Source organism: Myotis yumanensis, unplaced genomic scaffold, assembly GCF_028538775.1.
Source record: "Myotis yumanensis isolate MYYU_CA2020_CCGP unplaced genomic scaffold, mMyoYum1.0.hap1 SCAF_23, whole genome shotgun sequence".
Taxonomy (NCBI): Eukaryota; Metazoa; Chordata; class Mammalia; order Chiroptera; family Vespertilionidae; genus Myotis; species Myotis yumanensis.
The window spans coordinates 333,387-354,882 of NW_027223774.1; the positions used below are offsets into that span (position 1 = coordinate 333,387).

Genomic DNA, 21,496 nt, shown 5'->3' on the forward strand with positions numbered 1-21,496 from the left:
CCGATCTGCCAGGTTGCCTCCTGCAGAGGGAGGCCAGACTGTGGCTTCGGCCTGGAGCTGAGGCAGAGGCAGTTAGGGGCGATCAGGCCGGCAGGGGGACAAGTTAGGGCCGATCATGCCGGCAGGGGGGCAAGGTAGGAGCGATCAGGCCGGCAGGCAGAGGGGTTAGGGGTGATCAGGCAGGCAGGCGAGCAGTTAGGAGCCAGCAGTCCCGGATTTTGAGAGGGGTCCCAGATTGGAGAGGGTGCAGGCCGGGCTGAGGGACCACCCCCCTCCTGTGCACAAATTTTGTGCACCGGGCCTCTAGTCTATAATAATAAAAGTGTAATATGCTAATTGCACCGGATGTCCTTCCAGACAAAGATGGGGCTGCAAATTTTGTGCATCGGGCCTCTAGTATTTTTTTAAAAAAATGTATTTCTGTATTGATTTCAGAGAGGAAGGGAGAAGGAGAGAGAGATAGAAACATCAATGATGAGAGAGAATCATTGATCGGATGCCCCCTGCACCCCCCCGCCCCCACTGGGGACCAAGCCCACAACCCAGACATGTGCCCCTGGCCAGAATCGAACCCAGGACCCCTCAGTCCACAGGCCAATGCTGTATCCACTGAGCCAAGCCAGCCAGGGCAAGGGCCTCTAGTATTTTTTTTTTTTAAAAGAGTGATCCTTTGACGAGGCCAGAGCTCCCCCCTGCCCTGCTCAGAACCATGCCCTGGCCCTCCATTTCCCTCAAAGCTAGAGCCATCACAAGCCCCCGCAACTCGCTGCCTCTGCCCCCAACCCCACCCCTCTGCCTCGCTGACCACAGTGCTCTTGGAAAGAAGGCAGACAGAGGAATAGACAAGGTGAATAGGGAGCGAGAAGGAAGGGTCTGGGGGGTGGGGGCAGCTCTGGGCGAGGGTCGCCCCCAACGCAGGCGGGAAGGAGGCTCTGAGGACCCCAGGGGGCTGCCTGTGGGCTGGGCCGCCGGGGAGCCCAGGGTCAGCCGGGGCCGGACGCTGGGGGTGGGCGCCCAGCGGTCCTGCCTGTGCTGGGTGAGCAGCCCTTTCCTCCTCCTCCCTGCCCTGCTCTGGAACAGTGGCCTTGATGGGCAGCTGCCAGGGGAGCTTTCGTTGGCCGCGTTCCCCACTCTGTTCCTCGGTGCCACTCAGTAAATGCTGACTCCGGGGTCGGGGTGGGGGGAAATCACAAAACAGCCCTGGCCGGTGCGGCTCAGTGGATAGAGCGCCAGCCTGTGGACTGAAGGGTCCCGGGTTCGATTCCCGTCAAGGGCATGGACCTGGGTTGCGGGCACATCCCCAGTGGGGGGGTGTATAGGAGGCAGCTGATCGATGTTTCTCTCTCATCGATGTTTACAACTCTCTATCCCTCTCTCTTTTTCTCTGTAAAAAATCAATAAAATATATTTATAAAAATAAAAAAAATATACTCAGGTGAGAATTAACAACAAGTGTCACAAAACAGGCCGATGATAACTTATGTTCCCATAAGACTCTGCCATCTGGGCGTGTCTGGGGAGCGGTCCCCGATGCTCTCAGCAGTCGGGCTCCATGTTCGAGCGAAAGCTTTGAAATCAGGTTCCTGGAGGCAGCGTTGGGGGGGGGGGGGCAGGTATGAGCCTCTTCACCATCATGTGTTGACGAGGAGCATTCCAAACCCATCAAGAATTTTTTTAAAAATATATTTTTTATTGATTTCAGAGAGGAAGGGAGAGGAAGAGAGAGATAGAAACATCAATGATGAGAGAGAGCCCTAGCCGGTGTGGCTCAGTGGATAGAGCGTCGGCCTGCGGACTGTAGGGTCCCAGGTTCGATCCGGTCAAGGGCATGTACCTGGGTTGCGGGCACATCTCCAGTGGGGGGTGAGCAGGAGGCAGCCGATCAATGTTTCTCTCTCATCGATGTTTCTGACTCTCTAGCCCTCTCCCTTCTTCTCTGTAAAAATAAAAAAATAAAAATAAAAAAGTCAATAACTTTTTTAAAAAAAGGAATTTAGGGTCAGATCACCTGTGAGGTTCCAAGGGCCCCCCCCTTTTTCGTCCACACTGGCAGCTATTCAAATAAGGGATCCCCCCAGTAGCTCCGACTTCAAGTTCCCATTGCTCAGTGTGGCTACCCTGAGCTCCCATTTCACAGACGGGCAAACTGAGGTCATCACGGGCCAGACAGACACACGGACGCCGCCCCCGACCAGGGTGGGGAGGGCGCTCAGGGTCCGGGCAGCACCGCCCGCCTCGCACCGGATCAGCCGCGGGGCTGGCGGACTCCAGGCGGAGAAGCGCCCACCACCTGCCCGCCCGGCGCCAGCGCCCAAACCGGAAGTGCGCCACCGGGAACTACAACTCCCAGCAGCCCGCGCGGCGCGCCCCGGTCGACGCCGGGGGAGCGGTCGCCATTGTCCGCGGCCGAGGTGAGGCGGTCGCGGGGACGCCGTGGGGGGCGCCCAGGGGGTCGGGAACGCCGGCGGGAGAGGCGGCGCCGCCTTCGGGGCCGCGGGGCGCCAGGAGGGGGTCCCGCCTCCTCCCTCCTCGGGGCGGTTGCGCTTCCGGTCCCCGTAGCCCGCGCGCGGACCCTGCGCCCCGCTCGTTGCTGGACGCCCCGACCCCGGCCCCGGCCCCGGCCCCGCGCGTCCGCCTTTGTCCCCCAGGCCGCGCGGGCCGACCCGGCGCCGAACAAAAGCCGAGGGTCCCCCAGGCGCCTCGGGGGGGGCGGGGGGCGGCTGCGGACCAGGTGAGGGCGCTCGCGGGCGGGGTCGGGGCGGGGGGGCCGGGCCGGGGGTGGGGTGCGCCCCGGTTCCTCCCGCGGGCGGTTCGGTTCGGTTCGGTCCGGCCCGTGCGCTCGGGGGCCGGGGGCGGGGCTGGCGGCCGTGTCGGGGCGCAATCCGCGGGGCGCAGGCGGCTCCGGGGCTTTGATCTTTTATTCTCGGACCCGAGCCCGCCAGCCCCGCTTCCGGGGGCGCTGGGCCTCGGGGCGCGGGGGGCGATCGGTGGGTGTTTCTCTCTGAAATCAATAGAAACGTGGCCGCGGGTGAGGATTAAAACGAAAAATAAAAACAAAGGCCCGGGAGCCGGGCGCGGGGGGCCCCTCACGGGGGTGGGGGGCGGGGGGCGGGGGGCGGGGTCGGGCTTGGGTCGGTGGCCGAGGACTTTTTTTATTTTTTATTTTTTAGAAAAAATTTACATAATTTTTTTTTTTCTCACCTTAGCAGTGATCACATGAGCGGTTTTAGTGCACAATTGGCTGGGTTGGTTGTGCATTCGGAAGGCTGTGCAGTTGTCACTGCTCTTTATATTTTATATATATATTTTTTAAAGTATATATGTGTTATATATGTATATGTATAAGTATATGCATTTAATTAATTATGTACATTACGTACATTTTATGCATTATATACTTTATTAATCCTCCCTGGGGGATATTTTTCTTTTCTTTCTTTTTTAAAAAATATATTTTATTGATTTTTTACGGAGAGGAAGGGAGAGGGAGAGAGAGTTAGAAACATCGATCAGCTGCCTCCTGCACGCCCCCTACTGGAGATGTGCCCGCAACCCAGGTACATGCCCCTGACCGGAATCGAACCCAAGACCCTTCAGTCCTCGGGCTGACGCTCTATCCACTGAGCCACACCGGTTAGGGCAGGATATTTTTCTTTTAAAAAAAAAATCTGTATTTTATTTTTAAAAATGTTTTTGATTTCAGAGAGGAAGGGAGGGGGAGGGAGAGATACACATTGATGATGAGAGAGAATCACTGATCGGCTGCCTCCCGCGCCCCGCACTGGGGATGGAGCAGGTGCCCTTGGTAGGAATCGAACCCGGGACCATTCAGTCCGCAGGCCCACGCGCTATCCACTGAGCGACACTGGCCGCGGGAGGGTATTTTTCTGTCGATTTTTAGAGAGAGAGGGAGACAGAACACATCGCCCGGTGCCTCCGGGCATGAGCCCTGACCAGGGTCCGGGTCGGGGAGAAGCCTGCAGCCCAGGTCCCTGCCCTCGACCGGAATCGAACCCGGGCCCCTTCGGTCTGCAGGCCCGTGAGGCTCTATCCACTGAGCCGCACCAGCCAGGGCTAAATGTATAGATTTTACGTTTATATTTAAGTTGACTTCAGAAAGGAAGGGAGAGGGAGAGAGAAACATCAGTGATGTGTGCGCATCACCCATGGACACAGACCGCAGGGTGCTGAGGGCCTGGGGCGGCTGGGGCCTGGGGGGAAGGGGAGGCCATAGGGGGAAAGGGGACACATGTCGTCCTTTCAACAATAGAGATTAAGCCCTGACCGGTGTGGCTCAGTGGATGGAGCCTCGGCCTGCGGGTCCCGGGTTCGATTCCGGTCAAGGGCATGTGCCTGGGTTGCGGGCTCATCCCCAGTGGGGAGTGTGCAGGAGGCAGCTGATCGGTGTTTCTCTCTCATCGATGTTTCTGACTCTCTATCCCTCTCCCTTCCTCTTTGCAAAAAATCAATAAAATATATTTAAAAACAACAACAACAATAAAGATTAAGAAAAGTACCGTCAGTGGTGAGAGAGAATCACAGACGGGCTGCCTCCTGCTCACCCCACAGAGTCGGGGGTGGGGGGCCAGGCGTGGGCAGGTGCCTGTGTCCCGACCGGGAATCGAACCCTGACCTCCTGGTTCAGAGGTGGATGCTCAGTCCGGACCCTCGCTGGCTGGGCAGTCACCGCCCTTCTTTCCAGAACATTCCCACCCCCGGCCCCCGTGAGGCAGCCCCCCAGCAGGTCTCCCTGGGGCCGAGCTCTCTGTGCCCCCGGCCCCGGCCCCCGGGTAAAGGCACCGCCTCTGTTTCTCTCTGTGTCGCAGGTGGCGCCGCCCTCGCCTCTGTTTGCACTGACTCCGGGCACCCGCCTGGTCCGTCCGTCTGTCCGCCCTGGGATGGCTGCCCCCGGCCCCCGGGCCTCCTGGGGTGAGTCTCCGCCCGATGCCGGGGGGCTGGGGGTGTCTGGGGCTCAGGGAGTCCTGTTCTGGGGCAGGATTAGGCGGAGCGCCGGGGGAGGGTTATCCTGGGCTGTTGGTGGGGGGCCTGGTGTCTCTGCAGACGGTGTGGTTGTGTGGTGTCTCCCGGGCCGGGTCCTCGGCCCGGTGCCCGGTCCCTGGTCCCGGGGGTTCCCCGGGGGCGGCCCTCCGGCTCCTGCGGGTGAATTTATTGCTGCTTCTCACCCCGTGCGCCGCCGCCGGAGGTTCACGGCCACGGGACCAGCGGGTTCAGTGTGAGATGTAAACCTCAGCGCGGGCTCAGGCGGCCGCCCCCAACGCACGGGGGGTGTCTTTCTGTTACTTGTGGTTTTTTGTTTTGTTTTAAATATATTTTATTGATTTTTTACAGAGAGGAAGGGAGAGGGATAGAGAGTCAGAAACATCGATGAGATCGATGAGAGAGAAGCATCAATCAGCTGCCTCCTGCCCGCCCCCCACTGGGGATGTGCCCGCAACCCAGGTCCATGCCCTTGGCTGGAATCGAACCCGGGACCCCCCAGTCCGCAGGCCGACGCTCTATCCACTGAGCCACACCGGTCAGGGCTGTTACTTGTGTTTTTTAAAATTCGGGGAACGTGGGGCATTCGGTCAGACGGGCCTCGGCCGCTGCGGGCGCGTTGCCAGCTGCCGGTGGCCGTGTCCCGGGCGCTCCTGGCGGTGACAGCGCTGCCTGCTGCTGTGCTCGCCGCCCTCAGGCTCCGGGCTCCGGGCTCCGGGCTCGGCCTGGCTGTGCCCGTGGGGCCTGGTCACCGGGTGGGTCGCTCGGTGGGTCAGGCTCCCCCTTCTCCCTGGTCTCCTCGCAGGTGTCCTCGCCGACCCGCCCTGGGGGGCGGCAGCTGCTCACCCCCGGGGCCTGGGGGGAGCCCACAGCCAGTGGCCAATCCGGCTGCTACGCTGTGACCTCTGACCTGCCGAGGCCGGGCACCCGCCCCGAGGAGCCAGGTGTGCGGGGCCTGGGCCAGCTCTTGGCGGGGGGGGGGGGGGGGGGGGGGGGGGGAGGCTGGACGGGTCGGGGGGTGCCTCCAGGCTGAGCAGACGCTGCAGACGGGCTTGGAGCAGGGCGGGCGGGAGCCTGCACCGGGCTCACTCCTCTCCGGGCCTCCATCAGGAGAATGGGGGGGGGGTCTCCCCTGCCAGCGGGTGGCCGGGCCCGGAGCACCCACTCGGGCCGGGCTGGGGCGGGCGGGGCGGCGGAGGGAGAGCTGCTCCAACCTTCTCTTTCCCCCAGCTCCGTGTCCTCGGGACCCAGCCTGGCGAGCGGAGGAGGAGGAGGAGGAGGAGGAGGAGGAGGAGGAGGAGGAGGAGGAGGAGGAGGAAGAGGAGGCCCCTGAGGCCGGGCCCCCACCAGCCCCGGTGCAGGTGAGATGGGCGCCTGCTCCCCCGATGGGCACTGCTCCCCGGCGTCCAGGTTGTCCCCGGCCACCCCTCCCTCCGTGTGGTTCCGTATGGTTCCGTGTCCGACAGCTGCTCGGGAGGCTCAGCGTCCACCACCCGGAGCCTCGCTGTCTCCAGCCCCAGCCCGCTCCCCCTGAGCCCGCTGTGCTGGGGCGGGGGTGGGGGGGGTTGGTGGATGAGGGGCAAGCCCCTGGCTGACAGCCCCCCCCACGTGTTCAGTGTGGGTGCGGGCTGGTGTCTGCTGGTGGAGGGAGAACACGCTGAGCACTGTCTGAGGAGCTCCCGGGCGCTTCACTCTCCCCCAGACCTCACCATCCGAAGGGCCTGCACGGGGCTGTGCCTGGGGTTTGGGACGGACGCTGAGGCCTGAGGCTCCTGGATGCCTTGTGGGGTGGTGTCTGCACAGCCGGGCACAGAGCAGGCGGGGCACAGAGCGGCCGGGGCACAGAGCAGCCGGGCTTTGCTGGGGGTTATGCGCCTGGGAGACGGGACTTGGCTGAGCCAGAGGGCCATGGGGTGGGTGTGCCTGGTGCAGGGCCGGCCTCGGGTGACCACAGCGGTGGGGGCGGGGCCTGACCCCAGGAGGCTTTGGCCCGGCCCCTCCCGGTGCTGGGCCGGGAGGGGGCCTGGGAGCAGCCGGCACTGGGGCCTCAGCCTGGGGCCCGGGAGCGGGATCTGTGACCAGGGGGTGGGACAGGGGCTGCGGCTAAAGTGCCCGCGGTGCCCACAGGCGCCCTCCCCGCCCCTCCCCTCCCCTCCCCATGGCAGGGGCTCTGGTTGGGCGTCGACCCATGAACCAGGGGGTCACCTTCGATTCCTGGTCAGGGCACCTGCCCGGGTTGTGGGCTCGATCCCAGTGGGGGTCCTGCAGGAGGCAGCCGATCAGTGATTCTCTCTCATCACTGATGTTTCTGTCCCTCCCTCTCCCTTCCTCTCTGAAATCAATAAAATATATTTAAAATAAAAGAAAAGGTAAAAAAAGTTTGTGCTAACAGCTTCATTAAAATATTCCTATACCGTGAAGTCTGACCCCTTAGAATGCGCAGGTCCTAGTGGATTCGCAGGGTGTGACCGTCACTGGCAGCGAATTCTGGAGCGTTTTCACCCCCCCCAGCCCTCAGCCCCCCCCAGCCCTCAGCCCCCCCAGCCCTCAGCCCTCAGCCCCCCCAGCCCTCACCCCTCCCAGCCCTCACCTCCCCCAGCCCTCACCTCCCCCAGCCCTCAGCCCCCCCAGCCCTCAGCCCCCCCAGCCCTCACCCCTCCCAGCCCTCACCTCCCCCAGCCCTCAGCCCCCCCAGCCCTCAGCCCTCAGCCCCCCCAGCCCCCACCCCCCCCCCCAGCCCTCAGCCCCCCCAGCCCCCACCCCCCCCCCCAGCCCTCAGCCCCCCCAGCCCCCACCCCCCCCCCCAGCCCTCAGCCCCGCAGCCACTGAGCTCCTGAGCCCGGGCCTGTCCCGGACACGGACTCGCCCACAGGGAGGCGGGCGTGTGCCTCTGGGCGTCATGTCCTCACGCGTCAGCGTTTTCTCTTGATGACACAAGCAGCCGCTTTTAGCTTCCTGTTTCGGTTTCCTAGGTCCCTCCCTGTCCCTAAAACAGCAAAGGCACGTTTACGCTGCTGAGGCCCTGAGAGGAGCGGGGAGGGAGCCCGTTTCACCGCTGTATTCAGGTCTTCCGTTTCTGAACTAAAAAGACGAGCCCAGCAAACGTGCGATAACTGATGCACGAGCAGGAGCAATGCCTCCGCCTCCGCCTCCCCCCAGATTGGAATCAGTTCACGGACCTCCCAGCCTCCACGGCGACTGGCGCCCGCGCCGCTGTCCTGGGTGGCGGAGGCCCGTGGCCCTTGGAGCCCGCGTGCGTGTCCGGCCTCAGGACTCGGTGCCCAGGGTTCGCTGCTGTGCAGGTCGTTTCCGATCCTGACGGTCGGCGGTGAGGCCGGGCCGGGTGGGAGGCGGCGGATCCGTCTCGGACGGGAGTGCGTGGTTAAGGCTCTGAGGAGCCCTCAGGCCCCGGGCTGACTGCAGTCCCTGCAGGTGAGGGCTCCTGGGAACCGGGAGGCTGATGGCGAGAGAGTGAACGGAGACTCGGTAACCCTCCTCCAGGTCAGGAGCGTCTCAGACGCCCCCCCCGCCCCCCCAACCCTCAGGGTCTCGGGAGCACGGAGCCCGGACCCTCTGTTCCCTCCACGTCAAACGTGCCTGAGAACAGCCTTCACCTGTGGCACCGCCAGGGCGGCCTCCCTCGTCCCTCGGATGCGAACAGTCTGTCCCCCGAGCCTGCTGGGCCGAGGAGTTCCAGCCGGCGGGCGCCCAGACCCCATTAGTCTGAGCACCAGGGACAGTGAGGCCGCCAGCCCTGTGCCAGCCGCCCGCGTGTCTGCGTGGCCCACACGCCCGTGAAACCAAAGTCCGACACTGCACCGTCCTCCGTTGTCCCAGAACACAGTCCGGCTACATTTTCATTCTCTGCAAAGAGCTTGCACTAAAATATTAATAAATAATGAAATTCTGGGGATTCCAAAGAGGCCGTCTGAGGCCCCAGGTCCCAGGAAGGGGTGCGGTCAGGGCTCAGGCAGTGCAGGAGCCGTCCCCGAGACCCCATGGGCGCGGCCCCCAGCCCCCTGGTTCAGCTGTGCGGCTGGAACGCCTAGGGGAGCACGTGTGTGCGGAGCACGTGAGCGGGAGTGCTTGCAGGACTGTGGGTGGCCCGTCGGCCGGTCCTAGCAGGTGACTGGAGGGGTCGCCCGTGGACCAGATGGGTCGGCAGGGCCCTGCTCTGTCCCCACAGTCGGGTAGCGGGACCTGCGGGTCCTCTGCTCCCCCGGGTGGGGGGCCCCCCTGGTCCCCACTCCGCCTCCGTGTGTCCAGCGGGGTTTGCATCCCTGAGGCCTCCATGAGCTGTAGACCCTGACACGGACACACTCAGTTGGGGTCTGTCTCCCCCGCCCCCGACCATGGCCCTTCCAGTTGGACACCACCTTCGATTCTGCACGTGCCTTAAAGATATTTTGACAAATCCCGTAATTACTAGAAAATGAAAAGTAAAACATGCTCCTTCTCACTCCGAGTTCCCCGTTGTTAATACCGACCACACTCGCGTTCCTGTCGTTATGCAGTTCCCCGATCGTCCCTGCCAGCCCTCAGAGCAGTGCATGGTGTGCATGTTCATTCTCATATGCAGGTGATAAGATTTATTTTAAAAAAACCCACATTATTATTGATTTCAGAGAGGAAGAGAGAGAGATAAACATCAATGATGAGATTCATGGATCGGCTGCCTCCTGCATGCCCCGCACTGGGGACCGAGCCTGCAACCCGGGCCTGTGCCCTGACCGGGAATTGAACCCGGGACCCTTCAGTCCGCAGGCCGACGCTCTACCCACTGAGCCGCACCGGCCAGGGCTACACACAGCTTTCCTGCAGCTCTGCACACAGTCAGCACGAGCCCGCGCCTGTGCAGGGTGAGGTCAGGCTCACACGCTTCGCCCCATCGCAGGCGAGGACTCCTCCCTCAGCCCCCACCAGGCTTGCGGCCGCCCCAGGCTGTGTGCTCGACCTGTGGGTTCACCCTGTGGCAGTCGAGGGGTTTTCTGAACGTTGGGGCGTGTGTTCCCTGGGATTCCGTGGTCTCGGAAGAGCCAGGGCGCGTCCCTGCATCTGCAGCCCCTGGGCCGTGGTTCTCAACCCTCTGGCCCTTTAGATACAGTTCCTCACGTTGTGACCCAACCATAACATTGTTTTTGTTGCTACTTCATCACTGTCATGTCGCTGCTGTGATGAATCGTCATGTAAATATCTGATACGCAGGATGGTCTTAGGCGACTCCTGTGAAAGGGCCGTTCGACCCCCAAAGGGGTCGCACCCCACAGGTTGAGAACCGTGGCACTGGGCCGTGGTTGGTCCTTGCGGACGGCCCCCCCCCAGCGCGGCGAGCTGTGCTTGGTTTGCCCCCGTGATGGCTGGTGGGTGGGAGCCGGCCCTGCCCTCGCTGGCGTCCGTGCTGCTCCCTGACCCTCGGTCTCCGGGCTGTGACTCAGCCAACGGGGGCATTTCTCGCGCATCCTGGTCGTGGTCCCGACTGCAGCTCCGCCGTTTCCAGTGGTTGGTGTGCAACGGATCTGCCTGGTGGCTTTTGTTGTTGTTGTTAAAAGAAGGCCTGTATTTTATAAATTCCCTTCTGCCCTTGGCAGTACATTCCCTCCGTGGGGTCTTCCCTTAGCTGGGTGCGTCCAGAGCGAACCGCGTGTCTCCGTCCTGTCCTCGCTGGGGGTGGGGGTGGGGGCGCCGGGCCCTCCTTCTCGCCAGCCCTGGCTCCTGCCCTCGGGGCCTCCGAGCTGTGCTGCCTTCTCCTCTGTGTTCTGAGCGTCCCTCCCTCCTGGACAGCCTGTCCCTCACCCCGTCCTGCTCCACGGAAACCTCTCTCTGAGGCTCGGGTCTCAGGGCCAGTGGGTGGCGCTGCCTGGGCTCTGGCCTCAGGGGCAGGTTCTGTCCCGCCTCCGGGCTCCTCGCAGGGTCGCGTTCACAGGTTCAGAGGCAGGTCTGGCTCCTGAGGGGCCCCTCCCATCCCTGTCCCTGTCTCCCCACAAGTCTCAGGCCAAGCTCCCCAGGCCCGGGGGGTGGGGCCGGGTGACCAGGCCGGTTCCGTGCCCACCTCCCTGGACACAGCGGCTGTCGGGCCACCGTGCCCTCCCCTCCCCCTCTACCCCGGGACAGAGAGGACTCCGCGCCTCCGGTGCCGCCCCCACTCCAGGCTGTGCCGGGGCTGCTGGGGCCCTGCCCGCAGGTGGGTGGCTGGGCGGGGAGGCAGCCGGCTGCGCTGTCCGAACGCACCTGTGTGCCCTGCTCACGCCTGCCTCCCTGCCTCCTCCGAGCCCGAGCCCAGCGCCTCCCGGGGGCCTGCCCTGCCTCCGCCCTGCTGTGCACTGTGTCCCGGGCGGCCCCCCTCTGCTCCCCGTCTCCCAGGAGCGCGGGGACCACCACGGCCTCTGGCCTCTTCCCGTCACTGGCTGGGATGTTTCTTTCGCCTTTTTTTAAACACAAAACCTTTTTGTACGAGGTCTTTGGACGCACCGGGAGCTGACGCCAGTGTTGGTCTCCTGTGGCCGCTGTACGTTCCCTCAGGAGGCGGCTCAGAGGCTCTGCACCTGCTCTCCTGCCGGGGCCCAGCCGTCCCGGGGCCCAGCCGTGTCGGGGCCCAGCCGTGTCGGGGCCCAGCCATCTTGGGGCCCAGCCGTGTCGGGGCCCAGCCGTGTCGGGGCTCAGCCCTCTCGGGGCCCAGCCGTGTCGGGGCCCAGCCATCTCGGGGCTCAGCCGTGTCGGGGCCCAGCCATCTCGGGGCTCAGCCGTCCCGGGGCCCAGCCGTGTCGGGGCCCAGCCGTGTCGGGGCCCAGCCGTGTCGGGGCCCAGCCATCTCGGGGCTCAGCCGTCCCGGGGCCTAGCCGTGTCGGGGCCCAGCCGTGTCGGGGTTCATCCGTCTCGGGGCTCAGCCCTCTCGGGGCCCAGCCATGTCGGGGCCCAGCCGTCTTGGGCTGCAGGTGCCTCCCTCCTGAGCCCCTTTCCCAGCTCCCAGACCCCCGAATCCCCGCTTCCGTGTCACTCCTGCTCCGACCCCCCTGCCCGCCTCCTGAGGACCCTGTGGGAACACGGCCCACCTGGCCACTCCCCCGTCTCAGCACTGCCTTTTCTTTTTTTGAGAGAGAAGCATCGCTGCCCTGGATGGTCTGTCCCACGAACTGGTGTGCTCTGTGTGCGCCTGACGGGGACCAGACCTGCCGTCTCGGTGCGTCAGGGACCTGCGCCAGCAGCCGAGCCCCCGCCAGGCTGGGCACAGCCTTTTTTTTTCTTTTGTTTTAATATATTTTATTGATTTTTTACAGAGAGGAAGGGAGAGGGAGAGAGAGTTAGAAACATCGATGAGAGAGAAACATCGACCAGCTGCCTCCTGCACACTCCCCACTGGGGATGTGCCCGCAACCAAGGTACATGCCCTTGACCGGAATCGAACCCGGGACCCTTGAGTCCGCAGGCCGACGCTCTACCCACTGAGCCACACCGGTCAGGGCTGGGCACAACCTTTTCTAAAAACCGGAGTGTCTGCAGCACATCTCAGACGCTGTCCACCGTATAGTCACCTCCGTGCACTTACAGAGAGAGGCCTCCTCTACACAGCAGCCACAGCACCCAGCAAAGTGACAGCGACTCCTCCCACCACCCAGCACCCGTCCATGCTCAGTCATCCTGTGTCCTCCCACCACCCAGCACCCTCCATGCTCAGTCATCCTGTGTACTCCCACCACCCAGTACCCGTCCATGCTCAGTCGTCCCGTGTCCTCCCACCACCCAGTACCCGTCCATGCTCAGTCATCCCGTGTCCTCCCACCACCCAGTACCTGTCCATGCTCAGTCATCCTGTGTCCTCCCACCACCCAGTACCCGTCCATGCTCAGTCATCCCGTGTCCTCCCACCACCCAGTACCCATCCATGCTCAGTCATCACCATGTCCTCCCACCACCCAGTACCCATCCATGCTCAGTCGTCCCGTGTCCTCCCACCACCCAGTACCCGTTCATGCTCAGTCATCCCGTGTCCTCCCACCATCCAGTATCCTCCATGCTCAGTTGTCCTATGTCCTCCCACCACCCAGTACCCGTCCATGCTCAGTCGTCCTGTGTCCTCCCACCACCCAGTACCCGTCCATGCTCAGTTGTCCCGTGTCCTCCCACCACCCAGTACCCATCCATGCTCAGTCATCCCCATGTCCTCCCACCACCCAGTACCCATCCATGCTCAGTCGTCCTGTGTCCTCCCACCACCCAGTACCCGTCCATGCTCAGTCATCCCGTGTCCTCCCACCATCCAGTACCCTCCATGCTCAGTTGTCCTGTGTCCTCCCACCACCCAGTACCCGTCCATGCTCAGTCGTCCCGTGTCCTCCCACCACCCAGTACCGTCCATGCTCAGTCATCCCTGTGTCCTCCCACCACCCAGTACCCATCCATGCTCAGTCATCCCCATGTCCTCCCACCACCCAGTACCCGTCCATGCTCAGTCATCCCCATGTCCTCCCACCACCCAGTACCCGTCCATGCTCAGTCATCCCCATGTCCTCCCACCACCCAGTACCCGTCCATGCTCAGTCATCACCTGTCCTCCCACCAGCCAGTACCCGTCCATGCTCAGTCGTCCCGTGTCCTGAAAGCGCCTGCTCACCGTTGCTGCCTCGCCTCCAGGCCCATCCCAGGCCCCGCCTTGCGTGGGCTTCCTCTGCGGAAGCACCCAGGCCACTGGTCATGTGACTCCCCTGGCTTGGCCCTGGAGATGTGGTTGCTGAGTCCCGTCCCTGTGTCCGCCCTGCACTGGTGGCTGGGCTGGAGCCGGAGCAGGTTCTGGTTTTGTATTTTGGCAAGAGTGCTTCCTAGCGGCGCTGGGTGCTCCTCCTGGGGGGCGGGGGGGGGGGGGGGGGCGGGGCAGGGTGTCCGTGGGCTCAGGGTGCCTGGCTGTCCCCCCTCAGGAGCAGGTAGGTGAGCGAGGGGTGGGGGGTGTTGGCCCCTCTGCGGTCAGGTTCCCAGGCCGTGGTCAGTGCAGGGCCCACTCCCTCCTCGGGCTGCAGATGCTGGAGATGCCACTCCTGTTGTGCCTACTGGGTGTGGTTCTCGTTTCTTTTCAGGGGTGCGGGGTCCCCTGGGGTCTGGAGGGTGCGGCCGGGGGAGCGAGCAGGCCCTGCCTGTCGCATGGCTCCCCGACGGCACCTTTCGGTAAAGAGGTGAGTGGCCCAGCGTGTAGCACAGCCATCCGGGAAACAGGCCGGGCGGCCCGGAGGAGCAGACCCAGACGTCGGCCTCGAGGGGGGTGGGGTGGGGGTGCAGCCGTGGAGGTGGGGTGGGGGTGCAGCCGTGGAGGTGGGGTGGGGGTGCAGCCATGGAGGTGGGGTGGGGGTTCAGCGGGGGGTGGGGGTGCAGCCGTGGAGGTGGGGTGGGGGTGCAGCCATGGAGGTGGGGTGGGGGTGCAGCCGTGGAGGTGGGGTGGGGGTGCAGCCATGGAGGTGGGGTGGGGGTTCAGCGGGGGGTGGGGGTGCAGCCGTGGAGGTGGGGTGGGGGTGCAGCCATGGAGGTGGGGTGGGGGTGCAGCCGTGGAGGTGGGGTGGGGGTGCAGCCGTGGAGGTGGGGGTGGGGGTGCAGCCATGGAGGTGGGGGTGGGGGTGCAGCCATGGAGGTGGGGTGGGGGTGCAGCCGTGGGGGTGGGGTGGGGGGTGCAGCCATGGAGGTGGGGGTGGGGGTGCAGCCATGGAGGTGGCGTTGGCACCTTAACACGCTTTCGGAGGCGGAATCGCAGGAGCAGGACCGGCCTGTGCTTCGCACCCCGTCGTCCTGGGAGGGGAGGGGAAGCAGGTCGGACGCAGGGACAGGAGGCGGCCGTGGGGTGGAAGGGAGGACTGTGCCTGGGGGGGGCTGGGGGGGCCAGAGAGCCAGGCTCCCGGCCGAGGGAGGGTCACGGTGCACAGAGGGCTCACAGCTTCCCCTGCGCCCCCGAGGCTCCCGCTGACGGCTCCTTTAAGGACCAGACTCGGGGCTTTCACTGCAGAAGTCACCCTGGGATCACAGTTCCTCCTTCCTGTGTGGGTTCTAGTGTTTCTGGATCTGCTTTTCCTAAGACCCTCAGGGTGGCTTGTTAGGACTCAGCTGCTTGACAGCAGCGTGACTGGTTCCCGTGGCTGAGTCCTGCCCCCCCCCCCCCTCCCCCCAGCCTGGTCCTCAGGAAAGCGGGTCTGTGGCGGCGGACGGGTGTGCGTGTCGGACCCGCCCAGCTCCCAGCTCCCAGCTCCCAGCTCCCAGCTCCCAGCTCCCAGCTCCCAGCTCCCAGCTCCCTGCTCCCAGCTCCCAGCTCCCCGGCCTGCCTCCGCCCTGTCCGCCTCCCGAGTGCCTGCATCTGCAGAGAAGGCGCTGCCAGGGCGTCCATCCGGCCACACTGTCCACGCCCCGAGGGCCGGGCAGGGTCATGGGGAGACAAGCTCGTTGGCTGTGGTCCTTGTGGCCCAGGGAGCGAACCCCGCGTCCAGGCGACGACGCCAGGGGGTCTCCACCCCCCTCCTCCCGGCTGTCAGCCCCGAGGGGCCGGCTGAGGGGCCTGTGCTCTTTCAGGAGCCGCTGACCTTCCGGGACGTGGCCGTGGACTTCTCCCCGGAGGAGTGGGGGCGGCTGGGCCCTGCGCAGAGGACGCTGTACCGGGACGTGATGCTGGAGACCTTCGGGCACCTGCTGTCTGTGGGTAAGGCGGGTGCTGCCCGCGTCCTGGAGCAGTTTCCATTCCCAGACCTTCTGTGCTCCAGGCTTGGTGCTCACAGGCTCGCAGGCCTCAGGCCGAGATGGTGCCCGGCCGGTGTGGCTCAGTGGTTGAGCACCGACCCTTGAACCAGGAGGTCAGGGTTTGATTCCCCGTCAGGGCACATGCCCGGCTGCGGGCTCGATCCCCAGTAGGGGGCGCGCAGGAGGCAGCCGATCGATGTTTCTATCTCTGTCACTCTCCCTTTAAAATCAATAAGAACATTTAAAAAATAAAGGTGGGCTGAGATGATCATGAGCCGAGGTTAAAGGGTGAAATTCCTGGTGCTTATCCAGCTCGAAGCGGGAGAGTCGGGGAGGAAGGGGCAGGGGGGCTCCCCAGGTGACGGTCCCTGCTCTCCTCCCCGCAGGGGCTCAGGTCACCAAGCCCGAGGTCATCTCCCTGCTGGAGGAGGGCGCGGAGCCCTGGCGGGTGGAGCAGCCACGTCCCCGGAGCCCGTGTCCAGGTGAGAGCAGCCGGGTGGGAGGGGGACTTTGTCTGAGGAGCCGGGGCCTCAGACCCTCAGTTCCCTCACCGGCGCGCGGGCCCTGCTGCTGCTGAGTCAGAGCAGACGTGCCCACCTCTTCCAGCTGCCTCTTCGTAGCTGCAGTTCCCACCCGCACGCCTCACGTTCTCTCTGTGCCTTTCGCTCCGGCGACTTCCCGTTCTCCCACCTGCTTCTTCGTTCTTAGTTTGCCTATTGCCAAACCTGTAGCCTGTAGCCTCAGGCCCGGCTTTAAAAAACCAAACAAGAAAACAGGTTTTTACGGTAGGTAATACATTCACAAGGTTGAAAGCACTCTAAGCTGTATGAATTGTAAGCTGAAAGGAATCTCATCTATACTCCTCCTTCCGCACTTTATTCTCACCCCCAGACACAGACACACACACATGAGCACACACAGAGGCACATGCACAGGCAACCAGTGTTTTTTTACTATGATTTTTAAAAATATGTCTTGTTGTTTTTTAATTGACTTCAGAGAGAGGAAGAGAGAGAGAGAGAGAGAGAGAGAAACACCAAAGATGAGAGAGAGTCACGGACCGGCTGCCTCCTGCACACCCCACACTGGCGATGGAGCCTGCAACCCGGGCGTGTGCCCTTGGCCAGGAATCGAGCTGTGACCTCCTGGTTCATAGGCTGGCACTCAACCACTGAGCCACACTGGCTGGGCTTTCCTGTGAATTTTTCAGTTATTATTAACATCTCAATTTGTAATAATCTATTTGAATTAATACCAAACTTGGGCAGTCTGTGAAAACTTCGCTTCTGTGTCGCCGTGTCTTCCACTGAGAAGCCATCGCACTCAGGGCACTGCTTTATTCCAGTGAAAGAGCCACCAGGAGGCTCTGGAGCCGAGTCTGGAGGAGGAAACCAAGTACCAGCTGTTGTTTTTTCCCCCTTTTGCTTTTTAAGTACAAGCTTTTTTATTTTTGTAAATGTATTTTTTGTTGATTCCAGAGAGGAAGGGAGAGGGAAAGAGAGATAGAAACATCAATGATGAGAGAGAATCATTGATCGGCTGCCTCCGGCACACCCCCTACTGGGGATCGAGCCCACAACCGACGCTCTATCCACTGAGCCAAACCGGCTGGGACTCAAGTACAGGCTTTTGATAGTCCTTTCCCAGTGGAATTACAGAGGACACACTTAATTCTTCCAGCAACAAACGGTGGCCGGCGTGAAGCGTCATACACGGGGGGAAGCTGGCCTGGGAGCCCAGGGTATTTCCTGGGGGTTGGTCACACAGGCCCACAGGACTGGCTGGGACCACGGGAGCTCCAGACCCTGGAAGGAAAGGTGTTCATCATGAGCAGTGTTGTGTGTACAAACCAGGGAGGGAAGTTGGCGCCCTCGCTCCATGTAAAACACTCCTGAGTGAGGACATTCCGAGACCTCACTTCCTAGGAGGTGGCCAAGGGCCGGTCGTGACGCAGGCCTTCTTGGGGATGTGCAGTTTGAGCAGCTCATGCAGGGTCGTTACCCCATCCCCCGCTCACCCTTATCTGTCCTTCCTTCCTTCTCATGGGAAAATGCTCCATAGATTTTATCAGCACTCAGCACACTTCATGTTGTGGTGAGCTGCTTCGTTCACTCTTCACCACTTTCCTTTTCCCTGTTACGATGCTCCTCTGAGTTGTGAGTCTATGTGAAAAGTTCACACTTGCCTTCTCCATAATATGGCAAAAACCCCACCTTTTCCACTCGATTCTTAAACGTTCTTTCCCACGACTTTTTTCTGTTTACTTCAGAAATGGTGAGAAATCCTGAAAGTAAAGCGTTGATCCCAACACGCTGTATTTTTGAGGGAGACCAGTCCCATAGCATGAAGTTGGAACGATTCCTGTGGGACGATCCTTGGTTCTCCAGGTTAGAAATTTTGGGATGCGACGACCAGTTACAGATGTACCGTGTGAACCAGAGTACAGCGATGAGGCAGATGGTCTTCATGCAGAAGCAAGTGCTGTCTCAAGGAGGCTCTGAATTCTGTGACCTTGGAGCGGGGTGTGGCCAGAGCTTAAACTTTATTCCCTCTCAGAGAGTTTCTCAAATAGAACATTTCTATAAGCCTGATGCACATGTTGAAAGTTGGAGGTGTAAGTCAGCCATCATGTATGCAGATAAGATTACCTGTGAAAATAATGGTTACGACACAGCCTTCTACCCGTCCATGCCACCTATTCACCCTGCAAGGATGCAGACTGGAGATAATCTTTTCAGATGTTCTGATGCTGTTAAATCTTTCAATCACGTGCTACATTTTGGTGATCATAAGGGAACGCCCGCAGGAGGAAAACTCTATGAGTATAAGGAATGCCATCAGATCTTTAACCAGAGCCCATCATTTATTGAACATCCAAGACCTCTTATCGGAGAAAACCAGTATGGCTATAAAGAATATGAGAATATCTTTTACTTCTCGTCCTTTATGGAGCGTCAAAATATGGGCACTGTAGAGAAAGCATATAAGTACAATGAGTGGGAGAAAGTCTTTGGGTATGACTCCTTCCTCACTCAACATGCAAGCACTTACACTGCAGAGAAACCCTACGAATACAATGAATGTGGGACGTCTTTCATCTGGAGCTCTTACCTTATCCAACACAAGAAAACTCATACTGGAGAGAAGCCCTACGAATGTGATAAGTGTGGGAAAGTTTTCAGGAATCGTTCAGCCCTCACCAAGCATGAACGGACTCACACTGGAATAAAACCCTATGAATGTAATAAATGTGGGAAGGCCTTCAGCTGGAACTCCCATCTGATTGTGCACACGAGGATTCACACGGGAGAGAAACCTTACGTATGTAATGAGTGTGGGAAGTCTTTCAACTGGAACTCCCATCTGATTGGCCATCAGAGGACTCACACCGGAGAAAAGCCGTTCGAATGCACGGAGTGTGGGAAGTCTTTCAGCTGGAGCTCCCATCTGATTGCCCACATGCGGATGCATACTGGAGAGAAGCCCTTCAAATGTGATGAATGTGAAAAAGCCTTTAGGGATTACTCAGCTCTCAGTAAACATGAAAGAACTCACTCCGGAGCAAAGCCATATAAATGCACTGAGTGTGGAAAGTCCTTCAGCTGGAGTTCCCACCTCATCGCCCACCAGAGAACTCACACGGGGGAGAAACCCTATAACTGTCAGGAATGCGGCAAAGCATTCAGAGAGCGCTCGGCCCTCACTAAGCATGAGATAATTCATTCTGGAATTAAGCCCTATGAATGTAATAAATGTGGAAAATCCTGTAGCCAAATGGCGCACCTTGTTAGACATCAAAGGACTCACACTGGAGAAAAGCCCTACGAGTGCAATAAATGTGGGAAGTCCTTCAGCCAGAGCTGTCACCTTGTTGCTCACCGGAGAATTCACACGGGTGAGAAGCCCTATAAGTGTAATCAGTGCGAAAGGTCCTTTAACTGCAGCTCTCACCTGATTGCGCACCGGAGAACTCACACTGGAGAGAAACCATATAGGTGTAACGAATGTGGGAAAGCGTTTAACGAGAGTTCTTCCCTCATTGTGCATCTGAGAAACCATACTGGTGAAAAACCCTACAAATGCAACCATTGTGAGAAGGCTTTCTGTAAGAATTCTTCTCTCATTATTCATCAGAGAATGCACAGCGGGGAGAAACGCTTTATATGCAACGACTGTGGAAAGTCCTACAGTGGCCACTCGGCCCTGCTGCAGCACCAGAGGAGCCACAGCGCAGAGAAAGTCTGAACTCAACTGATGAGAGACTTCCTTTCCTTGTACATGTGATCCTTTGAAAAAAAACACCATAAGTATAATCAGGAGGGGTTGTTTACTAGTGAGAGTTCAGGGAGGCTCTTCCCCTTACTACTCAATAGAAACATCTAGAAGAAACGTATGAATGAAAACAATAGAGGAAAGCGTAGCGGTTATGTAGCCCTTATTTAACGTCAGATAATTACAGTGGAGAAGGAAAGCCCCTCCCCTCACGGTCCACCAGGGTCTTGCTTGAGGAACGTGAACGTAGGGGATGAGACACCTTTACTAAGAGATCTCAAGGATTTGTGGACCAGAGTGCATTGATGGAGGAGAAAAACCTTGTGCCAGGAAGTGTTTCAGCTGGAAATGGGCGGTTTTGCATCGAGCTGGAGCATTGGGTGGGAAGCTTCATGATAACGTTCTGTGCATAATTGTGGAAATACAGACTTTGCTGTTATTAGGGGGAGGGTCTGGGTGTCCTTTAAGGAATAGGCGGTGGAATACTAAGTTTGAGGTTAAGAAAAAAAAACAGTATTGAATGGGATATGTACTGTTAGTCGAGATTAACCTTAGAAAAATTAGTAAATGAGATTACTAATGGTGGAAAAGTTATTTTCCAGAAGTATGAGGCTGATGTTGCTGGGACAAAAAGTGACATTTAATATCACAGTGTGTCCATGTCCATGGTTTACTCGTTGTTGGATGTTTGTAATTTGTTTCAGGCAATCACTACAAGTTATAATTATAGACACTGCCTCAGAGCACATACCCTGAAGGAATAACAGGGACACAGAGTTGTGTACCCATGTCTTCTATAACATCTAAAAGTGTGTACGGATAAGGACTGGAAAGACCCATGGATAAATTAACCCAGTTCATTTAAAAAATCTTAAAGTTTTCTAAACACCTACAGCACTAACCACGTGCTAAGCTTTGTTTTGGCTGCTTTCCAATTATTACTGTGTTCAGTCCCCTTAGTTCCGTGAGGCGGGTGCTGTTATCATCCCAGTTTTACAGATGGAGAAACTGAGGCAGAGATGTTGAGAAACCGACCTCAGGACACGGCTAGTTCAGAGTGGCACCGAGATGGTTTGGCTTCAGAGCCCCTGTGTGTAACCACAGTTGCGCTGACTCTCTCCAGTGATCGCCCTGGTGTTTTTGTTATTGTTCAGTGTTTCTATGGTAGATATTTGTTAATAAAAATCAAGAAATCCCTAAGTAATGAGAACTGAAGTTACCTGGCTCTCTGTCCTGAAGGATTTCTGGTAACCTGAGGGCTTAGCTCCCTCCGGAGTAGGAAGTCGGGATTGGACAGTCAGGCTCACGGCATTTCCTGGAGCCGGGATTTCGTGAACTCACCACCCACAGCCCTGAGGCTGAGCGCGGACCAGGAGCCGGGAGACTCACTGGAGGTGCTTGTCGGAGGGATGCTCGCCCACGGGTCTCCATGTCCTCACCGCGAGGGCAAGACCCAGCGCTGCCCGTGGGCGCAGCCTTCCTCGCCGTCTCCCTCGAACTCAGGTTTATACTCCTCATCCTCTCC

At 60.0% G+C, this 21,496-nt stretch overlaps 1 protein-coding gene and 1 long non-coding RNA gene across 4 annotated transcripts; both read left to right on the forward strand.

Moving 5' to 3' along the window:
• Nucleotides 1-2,376: 2,376 nt before the first annotated feature.
• Nucleotides 2,377-6,278, forward strand: LOC139000005 (uncharacterized). 2 transcript variants are annotated; one of them, XR_011469501.1, is made up of 4 exons: nt 2,377-2,411; nt 4,827-4,929; nt 5,804-5,942; nt 6,229-6,278. It is a non-coding gene; the product is annotated as an uncharacterized lncRNA (long non-coding RNA). The 2 variants fall into 2 exon arrangements; XR_011469500.1 differs by lacking the exon at nt 2,377-2,411 and adding an exon at nt 2,444-2,731.
• Nucleotides 6,279-6,314: 36 nt separating this feature from the next.
• On the forward strand, nt 6,315-21,226 carry ZNF606 (zinc finger protein 606). Of its 2 annotated transcripts, XM_070402221.1 has the most exons (4): nt 6,315-6,359; nt 15,535-15,661; nt 16,086-16,181; nt 17,969-21,226. In XM_070402221.1, exons 2-4 carry the CDS (start codon nt 15,628-15,630, stop codon nt 19,942-19,944), a joined length of 2,106 nt encoding a protein of 701 aa, XP_070258322.1. In that variant the 5' UTR covers nt 6,315-6,359; nt 15,535-15,627; the 3' UTR covers nt 19,945-21,226. The 2 variants fall into 2 exon arrangements, with proteins under 2 accessions (XP_070258322.1, XP_070258321.1); XM_070402220.1 differs by lacking the exons at nt 15,535-15,661; nt 16,086-16,181 and having other exon boundaries at nt 6,344-6,359.
• The last annotated feature ends 270 nt before the right edge of the window (nt 21,227-21,496 follow it).